We start from the raw sequence: 18938 nt of genomic DNA, 5'->3' as shown, positions 1-18938 counted from the left end.
AAATGCTCGAGCACAATTAAACATGTATTATTATGGCTTCATTGTAGATTGCATGAAGAAGGCTGAAGAAGTCGCAGTTCCTAGTGAAATGGGTCGTTGCCGTACTCATAAACCTATGTGGAATATTAACCCTGAGTTAAAGAAAATTAAAATCAAGCAAAATTGTGGCTCCGAATTTGGATTGCCTGCGGGCGTCCGTCCAGTGGTAATGTTTTTTATATTAAACGGAAAACTAAAATTGCTTTTAAGCGTCGATTACGATCTGTTGGGGAATCTGGTGCTGAATTTCCGAAAAGTTCCAATGAATGGAAGCGTGTTGTTAGTTCTTCAAGACTTGATGGTTCACCTGTTGACAATATACCGCAACAATCCTGGGTTCAGTATTATTCGGGTTTATTTTCTGTAGTAAATTATGCTGTTCATGCTCGGTTTTCAATTCTTTTGTCTCGTTGTTTACCCCCTAAAGTGTCACAACAAAATTTCATTCCCGTTTCTGTTGACGCCATTATGGCGTCGATTAAACGACTGAAATTTCAGTCCTAAGATATAGATGGTATGTGTGCTTTTCGTTTGAATCCGCATTCAAAAGAGTTGTCTCATTTACAGCTTTTATTTCAAATGTGTCTTTGTAATTCCGTTGTTCCTGATAGTTTCCTTGGTGGCACGGTTACCTCGATTTTGAAGCGAGGTAAAGATTCTAATAAGTGTGATTCGTATAGGCCTATAACTGTCGCATGTAATTTTAGTAAGTTATTTGAGCATATTTAATTACCTAGTTAATTATGATGCAAATCAGTTTGGGTTTAAAAAACGAATTGGTTGCCAGCATGCGCATAGAGCCCTTTCAGTTCTTTTAAGAGATGCTAGCGTTAAGGGACAAGCTCTGCATATATGTGCCCTTGATGTGTCCAAAGCATTCGACAGTGTTGTTCATTCACAGACCCTTTACTCTTTATATGAGCTAGGGACAAACGCCTCTATTCTTTTGGTTTTAAAATTTTGGTATCTTAATTCTTTTGTAAGATTGAAATCAAATGGTCAGATTTTCGAGAATATACCTGTTCGCTGTAGTGTTAGACAGGGAGGGGTGCTTTCTTCATATATTTCCAGTGCTTGTTTATCTAGTGTCCTTTTGAAGGTACCCTCTACCTGTTTTCCCGGATTTTCGGATGTGTTTGACTTTGGATACGCCGACGATCTGATACTTATTAGTCGGTCGAGAGTTGGGTTAGCACAGAGCGTTAATGAAGTTCCTTCATCTCTTGAATAAAATTGGTTTATCCCTAAGCACTGCCAACTGTGAATATTTTCCGTTTAGTGATAGGTTTGGTACGAGTGATTTAAATTGCCGTTTTTTTGTTATTCGCCGCGTTTCTAGTCTCAGTTGGCTTGGGATATCGATTTGTGATTCAGTTCCAGCTCTCCGGCGAAAAACTGTATCTGATATTAAAGATATATTAAAAATGGGTAATGCCAAGATTATTGCTAATCGGGGTCGTTATAATAGGGGCGGTCTCACGAAATATTACTCGACTTTTTGTGATCATGCTGTACTTCTTGTGTCTGGACTTTACCCTCTGTTTCGAGAAAGCGATCTGAATCTAATCCGCATTTCTTATTTCCGGTACTACAAGTATCCTCTTTATTTGCCACGTTCCTACCGTAATAGAAAAATAATTTATCGGTTTGGTGCTACTGATAATCTGTGTATTCTGCACCATCATCAACATGTCATTACTTCTGATGAGTGTTTAAGGTTGGGTCCTCATCATCGCCTCATCCGATTGTTTAGTGCTGTTTGATATATTTAGTTAATTATTTGTTTGTCATTTTTTGTAGTGAATTTTTCTTTCTTTCTTTACTTTTTTACTCCACTATTTTTGTTCATGTATGTGTGTTATAAATAAAATAAATAAATAAATAAAATTAGCCAGAAGGACTTGTAAAGAGCCAACTTAGAAAAAGCATATTGAAACCAGAAGAAATACAAAAACTATTGTGCTTAACCATAAACTGTTATAAAGAGCCCACATAGTTAAAAACTTAATAAGAACAGAAGTTTTTTCTATAGTTAATATTTTTTGTTTTTGTATGTTTTGTGTTTTGTGTGTGAATTTAATTCCTTTTTACTCCATATATTAATAGTTATTATACAGTGTTATAAATTATTACAATACAAAATATCTTTTAATTGGAAACTAGCTATAAGGAGCAACCAAAGTATAAAACATAAAATAATCGACGGCATACAGGAACCGTTATGCCTAAGCAGCCATAAAACCAAGAAAGTGAAAAGAAAGAACAGGAAGAATATAAAAAAACTTAGTCACAAACAGATATAAAGAGCATAAAAAGTAAAAAATAAAGAGAACTGAAGAAATATCTAAAAAGAGATCTCTGACACTTCCCTGGAAGCAATTATAAAGGGGCCAGAAAGAAAAAACATATTAAGGATAGAAGAAACACAAAACTCTTGCACTTAATCAAAAGTATTATAAAGAGGCAACAAAGGAAAAAAAAACAAGAAAAAGCAGAAGAAATACAAAACTCTGGCGCTTAACCAAAAGCAGTTATGCAGCCAAAAAGTGAAAAATAATTAAAAGAAGAGAAGAATAATAAAAAGAAAATTGCACAAACCGGAAGCAGTTATAAAGAGCCAAAAGTAAAGAGACATAAAAGGAGCTAAAAAATGTATAAATTACTTGAGCGGAACCAATTATAAAATTTCAACAAAGTAAAAAACATATTAAGAATAAAAGCAATACGAACACTTTTGCGCTTAACGCAAAGTAGTTATAAAGATCCGAAAAAAGTAAAAGCATAAAAAGAACACAAGAAATACAAAACTAAAGCTTAGCCGCAAGCAGCTATGCAGCCAAAAAAGTGAAAAAAACTCTTGCGCTTAAGAAAGAAGCAGTTATAAAGGGCCACAAAGAAAAAACATAAAAAAGAACACAAGAAATTCAAAATTGTTACGCTTCACTGGAAGTATTTATGCAGCCAAGAAAGTGAAAAAAATTAAAAAGTTTTGCGCTTAAGAAGAAGGCAGTTATTAAAAGTCAACAAAGCAGTGGCGTCAAATGGGGAGAGCAGGGAGAAGAGAAGGAATATATAAAACCCTTGCACTTCAGAAGGAAGCAACTTAAGAACCCGAAAAGTAAAAAACATAAAAAAAAAACTGAGAAACATATTTAACAAACTTTTACACTTGACCGGAAGCAATTATATGAACCCAGTAAGCAGTGGTGTCAACTTGGAGTAAAAATGAAAGCAAGGGAATTTACACACTCCTAGATTTTGAAATATACCTTTTTTGGCTTTTCAGTTAAAAATAGGCTTTTGTGGTATTTTCATTGAAAAGATTAAAAAATAAAATAAAAATGGTCTTTCCCTAGAATTTGAAGAATATATTTCTTTACCCACTCCCTCTAATTTCCGTGAACTAAGGCCACTTCCACAAAGTAAATACATGCTAAGAATAGAAAAATTACTAAAATTTGTCGCTTAACCGAAAGTATTTATAAAAAACTAAAAAATTATAAAGCACAAAAAGAACATTAAAAACAAAAGGCACTTGACTAGAATCAGTTATAAAGAGCCTACGATAAAAAAATATGAATAAATAAGAAACGAAAAAATGGCACGATTACCCCCAATATTGCCAGAAATGACCATGGTAAGCCAGCCGATTGTTAATTACGTTTCCTGTCCCAAAACTTTTATTCCATTTTTTGATTCCAACATGCACTACGAAAGTGAAGCAGCCAACCTCTTGAGAGGTTCAAAACAGTTTATTTCATTAAAAATTTTTGGTCACAGAGATAAATAGATGCCCTACACCCATGTTAGAAGCTTATATTTACATATATTCGTAAATATATCTTTTAGACTATTTACAATAATAACGAAAGCCCAACTTACTTATCTTCTAATTACGTACTTTTTTTATTATTATAAACTTTTATAACTGATTCTAGTTAAGGGCAAGAGTCTTTTGTTTTTATTGTTCTTTTTACGCTTTTTATTTTGTTAGCTCTTAGGTCCAAAGTAATTATAAACAGCTAAAAAAGTAAAAGCCTTAAAAAGAACATTAAAAACAAAAGACTCTGCACTTAACTAGAATCAGTTAAGCGGCGTTCACAAGCGTGTCTAGCTAGAATCCCATGTCTAGACACGTGTCTAGCCAGAAACCAATGTCTAGGCAACGACCGTTCACAAGTAAAATTCGGCACTTAGCTAGACACGCTAGACAAAGCGCTTGACTAGACATTTAGTTTTAGCCTCTAGAACTCAATGTCTAGGATTTTCGATTGCAGCCAATCAGTATGTGTCAAGATCCACTATTTTCATCATTTATGGTTACATTTCTAAACTGAAATTGGATTTTTGTTTTCTCAATAATTGTTTTTTTTCATTTTAGGCAAATATGCAACACCAGAAATAATAGTGAAGCACACTAAGGCAATTTTTTTGCTTATCTCATCCATTAGCTTGTGACAGTAAAAATAGGGATTGTAATATTTGAAAGTTTTGCCTGCATAAGCTCTGTTGATTGGCTAGAAATGACAATTTTAAACTAAATTTGTAGTTTTAGCTAAGCACCAAATTTTACATGTGAACAGTTATTGCCTAGATATTGGATTCTGGCTAGACACGTGTCTAGACATGGGATTCTGGCTAGACACGCTTGTGAATGCTGCTTAATAAAAAGTCCCTAGCATCCCCTCCCCAAGAAAATGAAGAAGAAAAAAATGTAATTATACATTATTTTTAATCATAGGCAGCGCAATAGCGCTGCCTATGTAAAGAGCGATGTGGGCAAAATGTAGTATTTTTTTTTTTTTTAGACCAAGGCACTTCATATCGAAGGAGTTGTCGTAGAAACTTCGAAAAGGGCTCATTCAATTGGAAATTGAATAGGCCAATCCTAATTTTACTGGCTGACAGAAACTAGAGGGCAACCAACCCCCCTTCCATGCCCACTATTTCATCAAACACATCCAATCCAAATTTTGAGACTGTCTTTTTGTTCAACATGATTGAAAGGTCCAGAAATTATGTCTTTGAGGATGACACCCTCCCCACAGCCCTCAGGGCAACGGTTGCAAGTTATGCCCTGGGGACATATAAGTTTTATATAGAAAGGGTGATCGTATAAGCTTCGGATAATACTACATACAGATAATACTACTACTGTGACTACTATTACAACTATACCGGGCAGGAAGGTAAAACTTCCAAGAAATTTTGAGGGGGAAAGATGAACTGAATCAGAACATGCCCTCTGTATGCAGGTTGTCAGAGGGTGTAACAGCAAATTCTTAGGAACAGTTTGGTGTGTAAATCTAATATTAATAAAGCTCGTTTCGGGGGATGTTGGACTTATCAACAGACAATTTTTATTATAATGTTACTGCTTCTACTGTTACTATTATTACTGCTTCTATTACTACTACTGCCACTAAAGCTTAGGCTCCTACAATTAATACTACAGCTACTACTACTACTACTGCTATTAAAACTAAGGATATTAAGGCGAAAATTGTGGGACATACAGAAACTGTATGGAACTAAATCGAGACACACTATCCCCACACAGGTTGTCAAGCGGACGCATCAGAAATGCTTCAGGAACGGTTGATGGTATGTATTAAGCTGAAATTATCTGTATGTCTAGAAGGGGATGTTGAAGAAACCAAAGGTTCAATATGCATACTGCTGCTAATACTGCTACAACTATTGATACTGCGCTAGCTAAGGGAATTAAGATAGAGCTGTTAAGGAATATTTAGGTGGATGTTGAACTAAATCAAAACGAACTATGAGTATGTGGACTTTCAAAGAGGCGACAAAGAAATATCTGAAGAACAATTAATATTAGTAATTTAAACCTTCAAGGGTAAGTTGGGGGGAAGGGGGAGGGGGTTTTGAACTAGCCAGAAGGCACTATATTTAAACTTTTAATGCTTCTACTACTGTCAATGTAACTAATGAGGCTAAAGGTATTAAGATGAAACTTTTAGGGAAGGTTTAGTAGTTTCAATTAAAGGAAAAAAACTGTAGGCATGCAGGTTTTCAAAAGGGCATACAAGCAATAGCATAGGGAGCACCACTCTATGATAGCTAGTAAATATAATTGAAACTTTTTTTAAGGAGCTAATTCAATTCAAAATTAAAAGTTCCGGTGCCCTTTTTAAGTGTAAAAAGAGACTGGAGGGCTAGCAGCTCTTCTTTCAAGCTCATTCATTTTTCAAACACATCCAGTCAAAATTTGAGACAGCCATTATGTTCAGCATAGTAGAACGGTGCAGCAAATATGTCTTTAGGGATATAAGGCATATCAGCCCCCCAAAATTATGCAATCGGCTCGTTATAATTGAAAACTAAATTTTGCTTTAAAATAAATCAAAAGGCACTGTATTTATGGTTGCCAATAAGACACCTCAACAATGTATCGAGAACGACTGGGGGTATTGAGCTGAAACTTTTGGGGATACTACTATTACTACTTCTGCTCTTACAATTTAAATAAATAAAAATAGTGTAAGTGTATCCAGATTGTCAAAGATCACAGATAGAATCTTTTGGGATTGATATTAAGTTTTATTTCTTAGGTAAACTTCAGAAGCTATAAAATTAAATTAAAAATACAGTTTGTGTCAGGATTAAGCATTGTTGATAGAGTTTTTCCAACATACAAATAGCAACTCATACCATGGGTTCTTATATAAAAAAAAACTGAAAAGATATAAAATATAATTTTTTCGATGAAAAAGACTATGTCAATAAAAATAGAACAGAAATTAACATAAAAAAACTTTTTCTACAAAACAAGTTTTTCAAAGAAAAGTAAAGAGCTCCATTAAGCCAAGAATATGCAAAAACGAAGTCAAATGATCTTCCTAGCGTAAAACTACCACAAATCGCTAGCAATAAATAAATGAAACTCAAAACGAACAGAAATTACAACAAATAGCCGAATCAAACTCAAAACGAACAAAAAATAACATGAGTAGGGCTGAGAACATCCATGCCTTCTCAAGACCAGAACGCAATTTGCGCTTTACTGAAAACAAAATATTTTTGAAATGTTTTCACTTTTCTTAATTTCATAAATAAAAAAAATATCAAAACTTTTAAGGAATAAATATCAGTATATGTCAATTAAACTGACAACTTATGGTCATTTTTTTTTTTTTTTTAGTTTTTTTTTTTTTTTCAGTAAAGCACAAATTGTGTTCTTGCCTTGAGAAGGTAATGAGAAGGCAATAAAACTAGGGCCAATAAACACGCTGATAATATTTTCTTGCGCTTGTAGGATTACATACAGCTAGCCCTTAACTGAAAACCCTAAACGATATAGCAATTTCGTTGCTTCAAAAGCAATCAAATTAAGGGCACTTATAACAGTGTAAAAGTAAAGTATCTTTAGATTGTTGCTCTATTCTATTTTTTTCGTTTAATTTGGCATCACTTCTGTACAATGAGCTCAGTTCAATGACTGACTGTCGTTTTGGATCTGAAAAACACATTTCATGATTATTTTGTCGACAAGTTCGAAGTCAAGGAATCTTATTAGTAACAAAACTACAGACTCGCTTTAGAATTTGTATTACAACTTAGAAATTTCCGTTTTATAGAGAGAAATAACTGGACTTCCAGAGTTCATATTACGGTTGATATGTTCTTCATTTTGTGTGTGTTAGAGATTAGTTTGTTGTTGTGAGGCTACGTATTCACTTTTGACTCCTAAATCAGTATTCTTATTTTTTTTTCTTGGCTTTTGTGTTTTCAGTAAAGCGCTAGTTTTCTGTAATCCTACAACCATAGGAAAATATCACAAGTTGAATTATTTGCATTAGTTTTATTGATACATGTTAGATAGGCTGTGAAGTAATGATTTTTGTTCGTTTTAAGTTTCAACTTCGCTTCTTACTTCCCACGGAAAAAATTTGTTTTTTTAAATTAATCTATGCTCGTTTTCAACTAAAAATTTAATTTAGAAACAACACTACTATGATCTTTTTATTTATACGGAATAATCTCTGTTCGATTTAAATTTTAATGTTGGTCCGAGGGCAACTAGCCCCCCTCCCTTAAGAACCTTCCCCCCAAAGTCATCTAATCAAAATTTTGAGGTAGCCATTTTGTTCCACATAGTTAAAAGGTCAATATTTATGATTTTGGTGACGATATGACCTTCCATAGTCCCTGGGGAAAGGGCTGTATGCTGTATCGGTATCGGACGTATCGATATCAAAAGTATCGTTATGGACGTATTGTTATTGGGCGTATTGGTATCGCAGGTATCGGGACCGGTCGTGTTTTTTTTCGATCACGATTTTCCAATATTTCCTACGTTTTCTATGGTGTCCAAATATTTAAAAACAAATTTGCCTTAGACCCACTAAGAAATGGAGCGAACTACAGCCCATAGAAGCCAAAAGTTTAAAAACGCGCTTAGAAACTACGCAGTGAAAAACAATTGCCATCCGATTCAAGATTAGTAACTATTTGGTAACTATTCAAGATTGGTAACACTGATTCAAATTGGTAACTATTGTTTCGGTTCGTCTTAAAAGTAAAAGTTGATTGCGAAAAGAAATTTATGGTGATTTCGAAAAAAAATCTGAAGCCCCTCGAAAGTGGTGAGAGGTTTCATCACCAGAACCATAGATATTGGGCCTTTGAACTATGTTGAACAAAATGGAAGGGCACGAGCAAATTTAATTTCCGTTCAAACGAGATATAATAGATCTTTCTATGATTTTCTGGTCACTCCCTAGCCCTGCTAGAAAAGAAACGAAAAAAAAAAAATAAATAACGGGAGACAGATTAGTGCTACCCATACAAAACGTGATTTTCCTTGTTGTTCAAGAAGGGGGACTGTAATTTCCCGTTGCAAGGTTTTCGACCATGCTGATTCCAATGGTACAATTTTCATTTTGATCTGACGCCATTTTCGAAGGGTTTCAGGATTTTTCGTGAAATCACCGTAAATTTCTTGTCGCAATACACTTTTACTTTTAAGATAAACCAAAATAATAGTTACCATTCCTGAATCAGTGTCACATGGAATTTTTTTTCACAAGGAAGTTTTTTTTTAAACACATTTTTAACTTTAGGTTGCTATGGGCTGTGGTTTGCATTTTACTAGGTTGCAGCTACCGCTGCAACCAAGATTCCTGTTCGTTTTGAGTTTCATTTATTTATTGATAGTGACTTGTGCTAGTTTTACGCTTGGAAGATTATTTGACTTAATCTTCATTTCAGATATCTATTTCTCTGATGAAAATATTCGACCAAAGATATTTATTTCATCACGAGCCCTAGTAGAGGAGAATTGGCTTCTTAAGTCAAGTTATGAAAAAGGAAAAAAATCACATAAAACAAAACAGCCAACAGGAACAAACCAAAAACTACTTCTAAAATGAAATATATCGTACACAAACTGATCAGTATGAGAATTTCTGATCACTATACAACATTCTCCCTGCTTAAACTCCTTACAAAGTTTAAATGTCCTAAATCACAAAGTATACAAATAGAATGTCCAAAATTAGTAAAACAAAACTTACATAATGAACGGAGTATCAATTACGTAGTGGAAAAAGCTCTTCTATATTTTTCTGGGGAATCTTTTATGGGGATAAAAATGAACATTTTTGTTGAACAGAACGAGAGAGGCGATTTATAAGGAGGGAGGGGGGTGAGTAGGGAAAAACAAATCTGTTGGGGATTATAGAGTACTATTGGCAAAACGTAAGGAAGTTTTTGTTCTACTTTCCTGAAGGGTAAACAAATCAGCTCTGCGAATAAGAAAGATATAAAGATACTTCATATCTTTTCCGTTAAAAAATAAAAAAACAACAAGTTTTTTTCAACTGAAAGTAAGGAGCAACATCAAAACTTCAAACTAATAGAAATTTTTCCGTATATGAGGGGATTGCACCCTCCTTAATACCTTGCTCTTTACGCTAAATTTTTTTTTATGAACTTTTCAAGAAGCTTACTATTCTAATTAAACAGTCCATGTGTTCCAGGAGTCGTTCTTAAGGAATTAGGACAAAAAGTCAAATTTTAGCGTAAAGAGCGAGGTATTGAGGAGGGGGCAACTCCCTCATACACGTAGTAATTTATTTTCCTTTTTAGTTTTGGCGTTGGTCTTTATTTTTAGTTGAAAAAACCTGTCTTTTTTTTATGTAATTTCTCACCTTTTTAAAATAATGCAGGGATATTCAAATCTCCCTCCATGGAAAATTCCATTCCCCCCATGGAAAGTTCTTCTCACGTAAAATACCCCCCCCCCCCCGCCAGGAAAATTCCCCCAAGACAATACCAAGTGAAAAATTTTCTTAGCGTACTTTCATTTGAAAAAGACTTTTGTTTTCAAAATCGTGCCAAAAATCCTTCCCACTGTGGAAAAGTTTTCCCGCGAAAACCCCACCCCCTGGTTGAAAGTTGCTCCCGCAGAAAATTCTCTCTGGAGAATTTATCCCGTAGAAAAATCTCCCATGGAGAATTTCTTCAGTGGAAAATCCCCCTCCTATGGAAAGATAATCTAAACAATTCCAAGTTGTTAAAAATTTCCCCCAGGATAATTCCCCTAACATTTCTAAATGTAAAATTGAGTTGGCAAAGAGAAAGTAAGACAAATTGAAAGAATTTCGTTTAGGAATTCAGCCAAATTCCCCCAGTGTAAAATTTCCCCTGAAAAGTTCACCCAGTGGAAATATCCCTCCCCAAGGAAAATTCTCCCTGTGGAAAATCCCTCCAGCATAAAATTCACCCCCCCCCCCCAAAAAAAAAAGAAAATCCTGTTTACTTCCCAATCACAAATTCTATACATAAACAATGGCTAAATTTCATGACTTTCAGACCTTTCCCTAGGAATGGGGGGTCATGTTATTCCCAAAGGCATAGTTACCGGATTTTTCATTCATGCTGAACAGAATGGATATCTCAAAATTTTGATCAGATGACTTTGAGGAAAAAAGGCCGTTGTGAGGGAGGCTAGTTATCCTCCAGTCTTTTTGGTCACTTGCAAAGGGCACTTTTAATTTTCGTTTGAATGAGCCCTTTACCAATATTCTAGGACTATTGGTTCGATGCGATCACTCCTGGAAAAAAATAAATTAAAAAATAAACATACATCCGTGATCTTTCTTCTGGCAAAAAATACAAAATTCGACATTTCTTAAAACTGGCATATTGACATTTCTGGCCACAAAAAACGATCTAAATAGGTCACAACTTTAAGAAAGAATAGGGTCGTTTTTTATCACAAAGATCTTACATCCAAGATCTCATTTTTCTGCAAAGATTATAGTTTTTTATCTAATCTTTGCTCTTAGATATTACAGCTCAATGATGTTACCAAAAAGTGTGAAGAACACAATTTTTCTGCCATATAGAACAATAATGATAGAACTTTGATGATATACATTGTTCTCAGACTGCTGATCAGAGCAGAATAATGATGAAAGATGTTTACATAAAAACAACAAAAGATGTAAGATCTTAGCACATCGATGAGTGAAAAAATGGCACTAATTTGTATTTTTCCCAGGGTGGTTGTATCGAACTTATGATGACGCCATGACATCAAGAAGAGGCTGCGGTGAGAAGATAAACGACAATAAAAATCAATATATACAAGCCTGCCGCGTGGCCGTGACAGGGCCCGGCGGCGTAGCCACCGGGGTCCTGGTACTTATACTTTATCTTAAAACTATATTAGTTTCAGTTATAATGACATGTAATTGAGCGTTGGATTTTAGTTTCCTGTTCCAAGGAAACTTTTTAAAGATAAATAAAGGAAGAACCCTATTAAAAAACCTTTTAAGACTCAAATAAGCATCAATAAGCAAAGTTTTGAGACTCAAGTAAGCAACAGTAAGCAACTTTTTGGAAAAGAAGCATTAATAAGCTACTAACTTGTGATTGAAGTTTCAGCTGCTCTTTCTGTGCTTCATTCTCCTTCTTCATTAAATTGAATTCTTTCAATAGTTTTTCATATTCATCATGTGTACCATGACTTTTTTTCTCAAGCTCAACAACGTTGGATACATCTTTGATATCTTGATTATTTTCTAATTTTTCGTCGCAACTATTTTCATTTTGCCCAGCCTCTTGATCTATTCTTGTTGTAGCTTCTTTAGCAACAAATGTGAAATTAGATGGTGCTACTAGCCCTAGTGTGTTAGAGGATATTGATGGCACTGACTGTGATAAGAAGTCAAAAGTAACTGGGACAGGCTGTTTATTGATGACTTTCTTCGAGGTATTTTCCATATCTAGAAAAGAAAAGATTAAAAGCTTACAGCCCACGATAAGGCTAATTCAGTCCCCCTCCAACACCCCTTATCCCTCCCAGCACCAGTTTCTCAACAGGAGATAGGCAAAAGTCACCTTATTTGACACAGAATCATTCCAAAATTTAATCTTCATGAATGGATGATGAAAGGTTGGCATGAGTCATCCTATTTGAACTAGAATCTTGCAGAAATTTTTTATCTGGTAAGATTGACCAAAGTGGAACCCTGCCTTTCCAGTAATGGGCGTTTTTACAATTAGATTCCACATAAAGGCATAGAGTCCACATGTGTTTTCCATATCAGGAAAAAGAAAAGCTTAAAGTTTGACCAAAGAAAAGAACATTCAATACTTTCCTACAATTTCGTGGAATATGAGTGCCAAAAAGGAATATACTTTGTGAGTCAATTCTATTACTTCAGCATAGAGCAGAAGAGGGAGCCAATAACTCTGCCTTTTAAAAGCCTAATTGGCTCCCAAGTAAAATTTTTAATTAGTAAAAAGAACAAACAGACAAATTCAAATTGATAGGTTTTTTTGGTGTGAGAATTTAATTGAATTTTTTTTTTAATCGTAGTATAAATTTAAAACAAATAATAATATAATAAATAAATAAATTTTATTACTAGCAATAAAAAAAAAAAAATAAGATCTTAAAACTAGTAGTTCCAATCATAACATTTTTGACAAGTAAACTCTCTGTTTCAATCTTGATTGAGTCCAGTAGATAAAAGAAAACAACAGGAAAGTAGGAGAACTTACTAACTATAGTAATTGGATTATTGGCTAAACTTATTTTCCTTAAAAGACTTGGATTTACAAATCTCACATGTTCTCATATTTTTCATATAATTTGTATGTATATGAAACTAATATTTTATCTTGAGATTCATAACAAGAAACTAATACCAAGATTCATAATATAATTTATTTTTTTTTATACACATACAGCAACACATAAGACTTTCAGAAACAGACCAAAAGCATATATGACACCAAAATTATAATTTAAGATGATAGCCTTTTTAATATACTCAAAATTACAATAGTTAAATTAGGTGATTTAAAACTTTCAGGAATCAACCCAGAGCCTAAATTATACCATGGGTAGTTATTTTTAAGTTTTTTCAGCTGTTTCTTCCCATTTTAAGGTGAAGAAGATTGCATCTATGCCTTTCTACTGGCAGATCCAGGGGGGCCAGGTCCCCAAGATTTTTTCTGGTGCCCTCATTCCTTTCTTTTTTGTTTTTCAATACTTTTTTAAAAATAAATTTGGTCAATTATTGACACCCTTGTCACAATGCCCCCCCCCCCAAGATTTTGATAATTGGCGCCCCTGTCACATGAGACCACCCAAGATTTTTCTCTAGATTCACCCCTGTGCCTTTCTTTACTTTGGCATAAGACTTTTCCTTTAATCTTGGTTTGAGCCTACTTCCACAAAGCGGCTATCTCAGAATTTTGATCAGATGTTTTTGGGGAAAAAGGGACATGGCAACAGGGAGGGCACTTGACCTGGGTGCAGTATTTTAGGGGCGCAAAATTTAAATCAAATAATGTAACAGTTATAATCATGTTGTAACTTTTGAAATTTTACTTTTATTAAAATAAAGTAGAGGGTGCAGTTGGTAGCAAGTATAAACTACTAATGGAAACCAAAATTTTCCTTTTCCCCATATCTTTATCACTATTCCTTGAAAATAAAAGTAAGTAGACTAAATTTAATTAATCTTATTGTAGTTAGAATAAACTATGCAATACAGAGATGAAGCAGTCTTTGCAAATGTAAGATTTTGCTGATCAAATATTATTAGCAATTGTAGTGTTGGTGGCCAGTAATGAGTGGCTGTTTAGTAAACTTAAATTAATATTAACATACCTCAGTTCGACTATGGGCCAGGAGCAACAAAACGATTTAACGTTTATGACCATAGAATGCAAAGAGTTAGAAGCAATCAATTGGGACAAGACAATTGATAATTTTCCAGAGGCTAATGTAAGAAAAGTCAGATTTGAATAAATGTAAAATTTTGTTACTAAATGAAAATTTTGCTAAAGTTTGGCCTGGATATTTTTTGGGAGACAGGGAGAAGGGCTAATAAAAATTTGGCCCTGGGCAGAAGAAAGTCCAGAACTGCCATTGCATGGGAGGGGGGTTGGTTTCCCTCCAACTACTTCTAACTCTTAAAACAGGATCCAGAACTTTTAATTACCAATTTAATGAGTCTCCTCCAAAGTTTCTAATACCACCTCTTCCATATGAACTGGCTCTGGTAAAAAATAAATTAATATATGATAAATTGAAGCCTTATGGCCCTTTACTATAGGCGATGCTAGAGCAATGCCTCTGATTGGGAATTACCATAGTTAAGTTAGGTGAATTGACGTCTTTCAACTGGTTATTTTCATCTGTAAGGTGAAGAAGATTGCATCTATGCCTCTTTTTACTTAGACATAAAACTTTTCCTTTAATCTTGGTTTGAGTCTACTGTCTTTGACTCTTGGCTTTGAAAACAAAATTATGATAAGTTGAGCAGGTTTTATTTTTTTGTTCCAGACAAACTTTTACAAATTCTTTAAAACTTTATAAATTAAGATTTAGTAAAGGGTCAAAACATTTTTTTAGCCTCCTTTTTTGCTGTGGATTTTTTTCAATTTTCAATTTTTACATCCTAGGAGCTAATATTTTGTTAAAAGGAACACATTTTGCGTGTCCCAGCCGCGTGTAAATGTCTCAGAAATGATTATTAGTGCGGAGTCAGCTATTTTTGGCTCCAATAGGGATGTTGAAAACCAAAATCTACTAACAGATGAAATCGCAAGGAATGTCTTCGCTTTTAAGCCTTTTTTGTATAATTTTTAAGCCTTTTTTGTGAAAATTGAAAAATATTTCAATTTTATATCTGCTCCTTTTTTTAGGTGTGTTAACACATGTAATGAGGTTCATTCTATTGGCACAAGGTCAACAAATGAAATTTATGTTAATAATTTGGTTAAGTCTGGGTTTTCTCTGACATTTAGAGGGGCTAAGTTATGAAATTTGTTATATGGGGATATCAAAGTAATTGTCAGGTCAGTGAATTTAAAAGGCTGTTGAAAATGAAGTATTTTCAAATTAGGACTTTAACAATTTTTAATACATTTTCTTTATACAACACAATATTTTTTCTGGTAATTTTTGGTAAAAGTGATTAATTTGCTAGCTAAGTGATAAATATAGCCTACCACTTCTTTTGCCTTTCAACCTTTCTTTCTGGATATGATAATAGCTACTATTATAATGACATCTCAGTCCCTCTCTTAATCCCTGGGTATAGCATAGGCCAAAAAATAAACCCAACCAAAAAAACAAGCATATTTTGGATACAGTCTCGAGTTACATCTAGACTAAGGAGATTGTAACTATAGAAATTAGTATATCTAGAAATAAAGTTGAAATATTAACGAAATAGAATATTGATCTTTTTAGCCAGCTTAATGAATCAGCTTTTCAAAAAATTATTATTTAATAATATCATAAGCTGGAGGGACTAGTTTATTTCTTAATGGTAAATATAAAAGGGTATTCATATTTCTTTTTTAGTGTCTCATTTTGTCCTACAAGTAGCCTTAGCCATTGGAAAGACCTCTATTGGGTCCTAAGTTGAAATATACCATCCCTGAGAGTTTCATTAACCAATGAACACATATTTACAAGTTATAAATGAATTCCCATTCAACAATTCCACCAAATCGCCCTGTAGCCATTGGGTAATATCCCTGTATTCAGAGAGTGCCTAGTCTTGAGCTTTTTTTTTTTAATTAAAATGCATCTTCACAGATACAGATCTTGGATATGATGTAGATGGCTTTAGATAATTGAGATCAGCTGATGCTTTGGGAATGGTTAGGTTTGGCTGACTACAATTTAGGAAGAACATTTTTTTTACATTTAAGCTTAAACAAAAGTTATCCTTACATCCTAGCCTACTTAAATACAATTATTCTGCTACACAATGCTTACCTTAGACTGAATCCCTAATATTTATAACAATTTATAGATGTCAATTATATAATAATAATTATTTCATTGTATAATAATGATATATTATTTAATAATAATACATTATTTAACAGTATATTATGTATCATTTATATAATAATAATAAATACATATAATTTATAAATGTCTGTCTATAATTTAGATACTTTGTCCTGACTTTAACATCCTGTGTCTAAGATTGGCTTAAACTTGATTCTATTTTAAAAGTTGTATTTTTTCATTTATAAAAACACTAACTTTTTATTTACTAAAATTTTCAAGCTAATCATACACTATTTAAGAAAATTTAGATAAATACAATGGCAAAACAATCCACTTTCTAGGTAAGATTTTATCATGATTTATCAGTTGAATTGGTGGTTAGCTGCCCAACAGCTGGGTATCTTACCTTAGGTAAAAATGCTGTTTTTGCAGCCTTAATTACAGGGGTGCCAATTAGAGGCATGGACAGGGGGTTGGCAACAACTCTCCTAGATTTTGAGAAAATTCTAGGGATATTTTCATTGAGAAGACAAAATGGCAAAACTCAAGATAAGAGGATTTTATCCACATTGAAAAGTGGTTGAATTAAGTGAGTAAAACTTTCAGGAATTGATCCAGAGCCCTAATGACCTCCCAGAAAGGTATTTTGAAGTAAAACTACTGTTTCCCCATCTAAAGGGCAGTAATCATTTATGCATTTTTTTGGTTTTTCTGTTATGAAGGTGATACCTTGAAAAATAGATTTACTGCTCAAATGAGGGACAATGAAAGTGTTTTGAGCCTCAACCTTTGCTTAATCCTGATTTTTGAGGTTTTAAAGATTTTTGAATCCATTTTTGTACTTAGGGAAAAAAAAGACCTTGATATGGCTTAAAATCCTGTTGAGATCCATTTGCCCTCTGATCACTTTTGATTAATAAAAAAAAACACTAGTTCTCTCAATTTCCAATTGAATGAGCCCTTTTTGAAGCTTCAATGACAAAACTTTCTATAAAACCTTAGGTGCCCCAAGGGCATGACTTACTACCCTTGTTCTAAGGGCAGGGAGGACCTCCCCCCCCCCGCTTTTTGGCCAAAAGTAGCAAAATTCTTGATTTCTGCAGAATATTCAGCATAAATCAGGTAGCAATTCAGTAAAATCTACAAAGATCCCTCCCCCCAATAAAATGAGCCTCAGGACGCCCCTGCTGTGAGCTGTGTAAGAGATTATTTGCTTTAAGATGCCTGATAACTGTACAATTCTTTTACAAGTCTATTCTTTCAATAACCTTAACAACCACTGATGTTGTGCTGATAGGTCAATAATTTTCAACTTCTTAAATTTTGGAAAGATATAGGCAGTTTACCAATGCATTGGAAGTCTAGAAAGATTCAATGATAAGTTGAATAGCAAGGAAAGTGTTTGAAACAAGACTGATTAACATTAATGAAGTATATGAGGATGAATACAGTCATGACCAGCAGATTTATTTCTTTTAAGGGACATAAGTCCTTTTAGAACTATTGTAGCCTATTTACACTCAAAATTGGTTCCATCTCAAGTGACTCATCATATATGAAAGGAGGAAAAACATTAGTTTACTGAAAAGACAGATGAGAATTATTGGTGAAAAAATTCCAACTTTCAGCTCAGGATCATCAAGCCAATACTCTAAGCCCTAGAAACAAGGAAAGAGCAGATATAATAGCTTGGTGACACTTTCTCAGAGGCCCTTGTTTCATTCCTAAAAGTGTAATTCAGCTGGGTCTAACTTGGCTACTTTTCAAGAGAGAAAGAAGCCCCTCAATTGGAGAATTTACCTCTTAGTTTTAATACATTTCTAGGGCTACATCTGGGAAACACAGGGGGAGGGGTAAATGGTGAATTGTCAAAGCCACCATGATATTTGGAAAGACTACAAAATATCTTATTAACAGGTTTCCTTTGGAAATGATCAACCTATAAACTGCTACCATGAACTTTACCCCTTTACCCTTACGTTTTTGTGAATTGGTAGCCTTGCTAGTATAAATGAATGACCACACCAGGTTATAAGGGGACATGTTAAGAAAACAATTCTTACTTCATAATAAGCAAAATTATCCTAGGTAACATTTTCCAGGGGGAGCACCTTTATCATCACTATTTTCTTTGTTTTTCAATTAGCCTATTTTTTTATTTTTATGCTGATTCTCTAAGTCTTGAAAATTGTTTATAAAACAAACACCCAATAGCCATCTAGCTAATCTAACCAAACCTAACTTAACCTAAATTTATGAATATTTGCCTAGGCCTATTTATATCTTTTTGGTAGATGGCAGTGATGGTGTTTAACTTTCATATATAGACCATCTGAAAATGGATAAAGGTAGTGAAATCTGTTTTCACAATTTTGTGATGAATAATTGTACAACAGTGAAAATAGTGAGGATAAAGGTGCTATCCTTGGAAAATATGTTAACTAGAATAATTTTGCACATTATGAAGTAATAATTGTTTTCTTAACATGTCCCCTTAAAACCTGGTGTGGTCATACATTTATACTGTCTTACTTATTTGATGTGGCTTCAAAGGGCACCAGCTTTTCATAGAGGCTAGCCGACCAAATATTAAGATCCA

The 18938-nt window shown here is 33.8% G+C and overlaps 1 protein-coding gene across 1 annotated transcript in view; it reads right to left on the bottom strand.

Annotated features, from left to right (window-relative positions):
• The window catches only part of LOC148941231 (golgin-45), a 53400-nt gene that overhangs the window by 34296 nt on the left and 166 nt on the right, over positions 1–18938 (bottom strand). The window contains exon 2 of the mRNA XM_089104073.1: positions 11938–12296. Within this exon, the coding sequence (XP_088960199.1) occupies positions 11938–12294 (357 nt within the window). The 5' untranslated portion in view covers positions 12295–12296. The remainder of the gene's footprint in view (positions 1–11937; positions 12297–18938) is intronic.

The sequence above is a fragment of the Artemia sp. Qi Xiang Cuo genome, chromosome 18 (genome assembly GCF_049724085.1).
Source record: "Artemia sp. Qi Xiang Cuo chromosome 18, ASM4972408v1, whole genome shotgun sequence".
Classification (NCBI taxonomy): Eukaryota; Metazoa; Arthropoda; class Branchiopoda; order Anostraca; family Artemiidae; genus Artemia; species Artemia sp. Qi Xiang Cuo.
The sequence above is the reverse complement of the archived record's forward strand: the minus strand, read 5'-3'. Positions and strand labels throughout refer to the sequence as shown.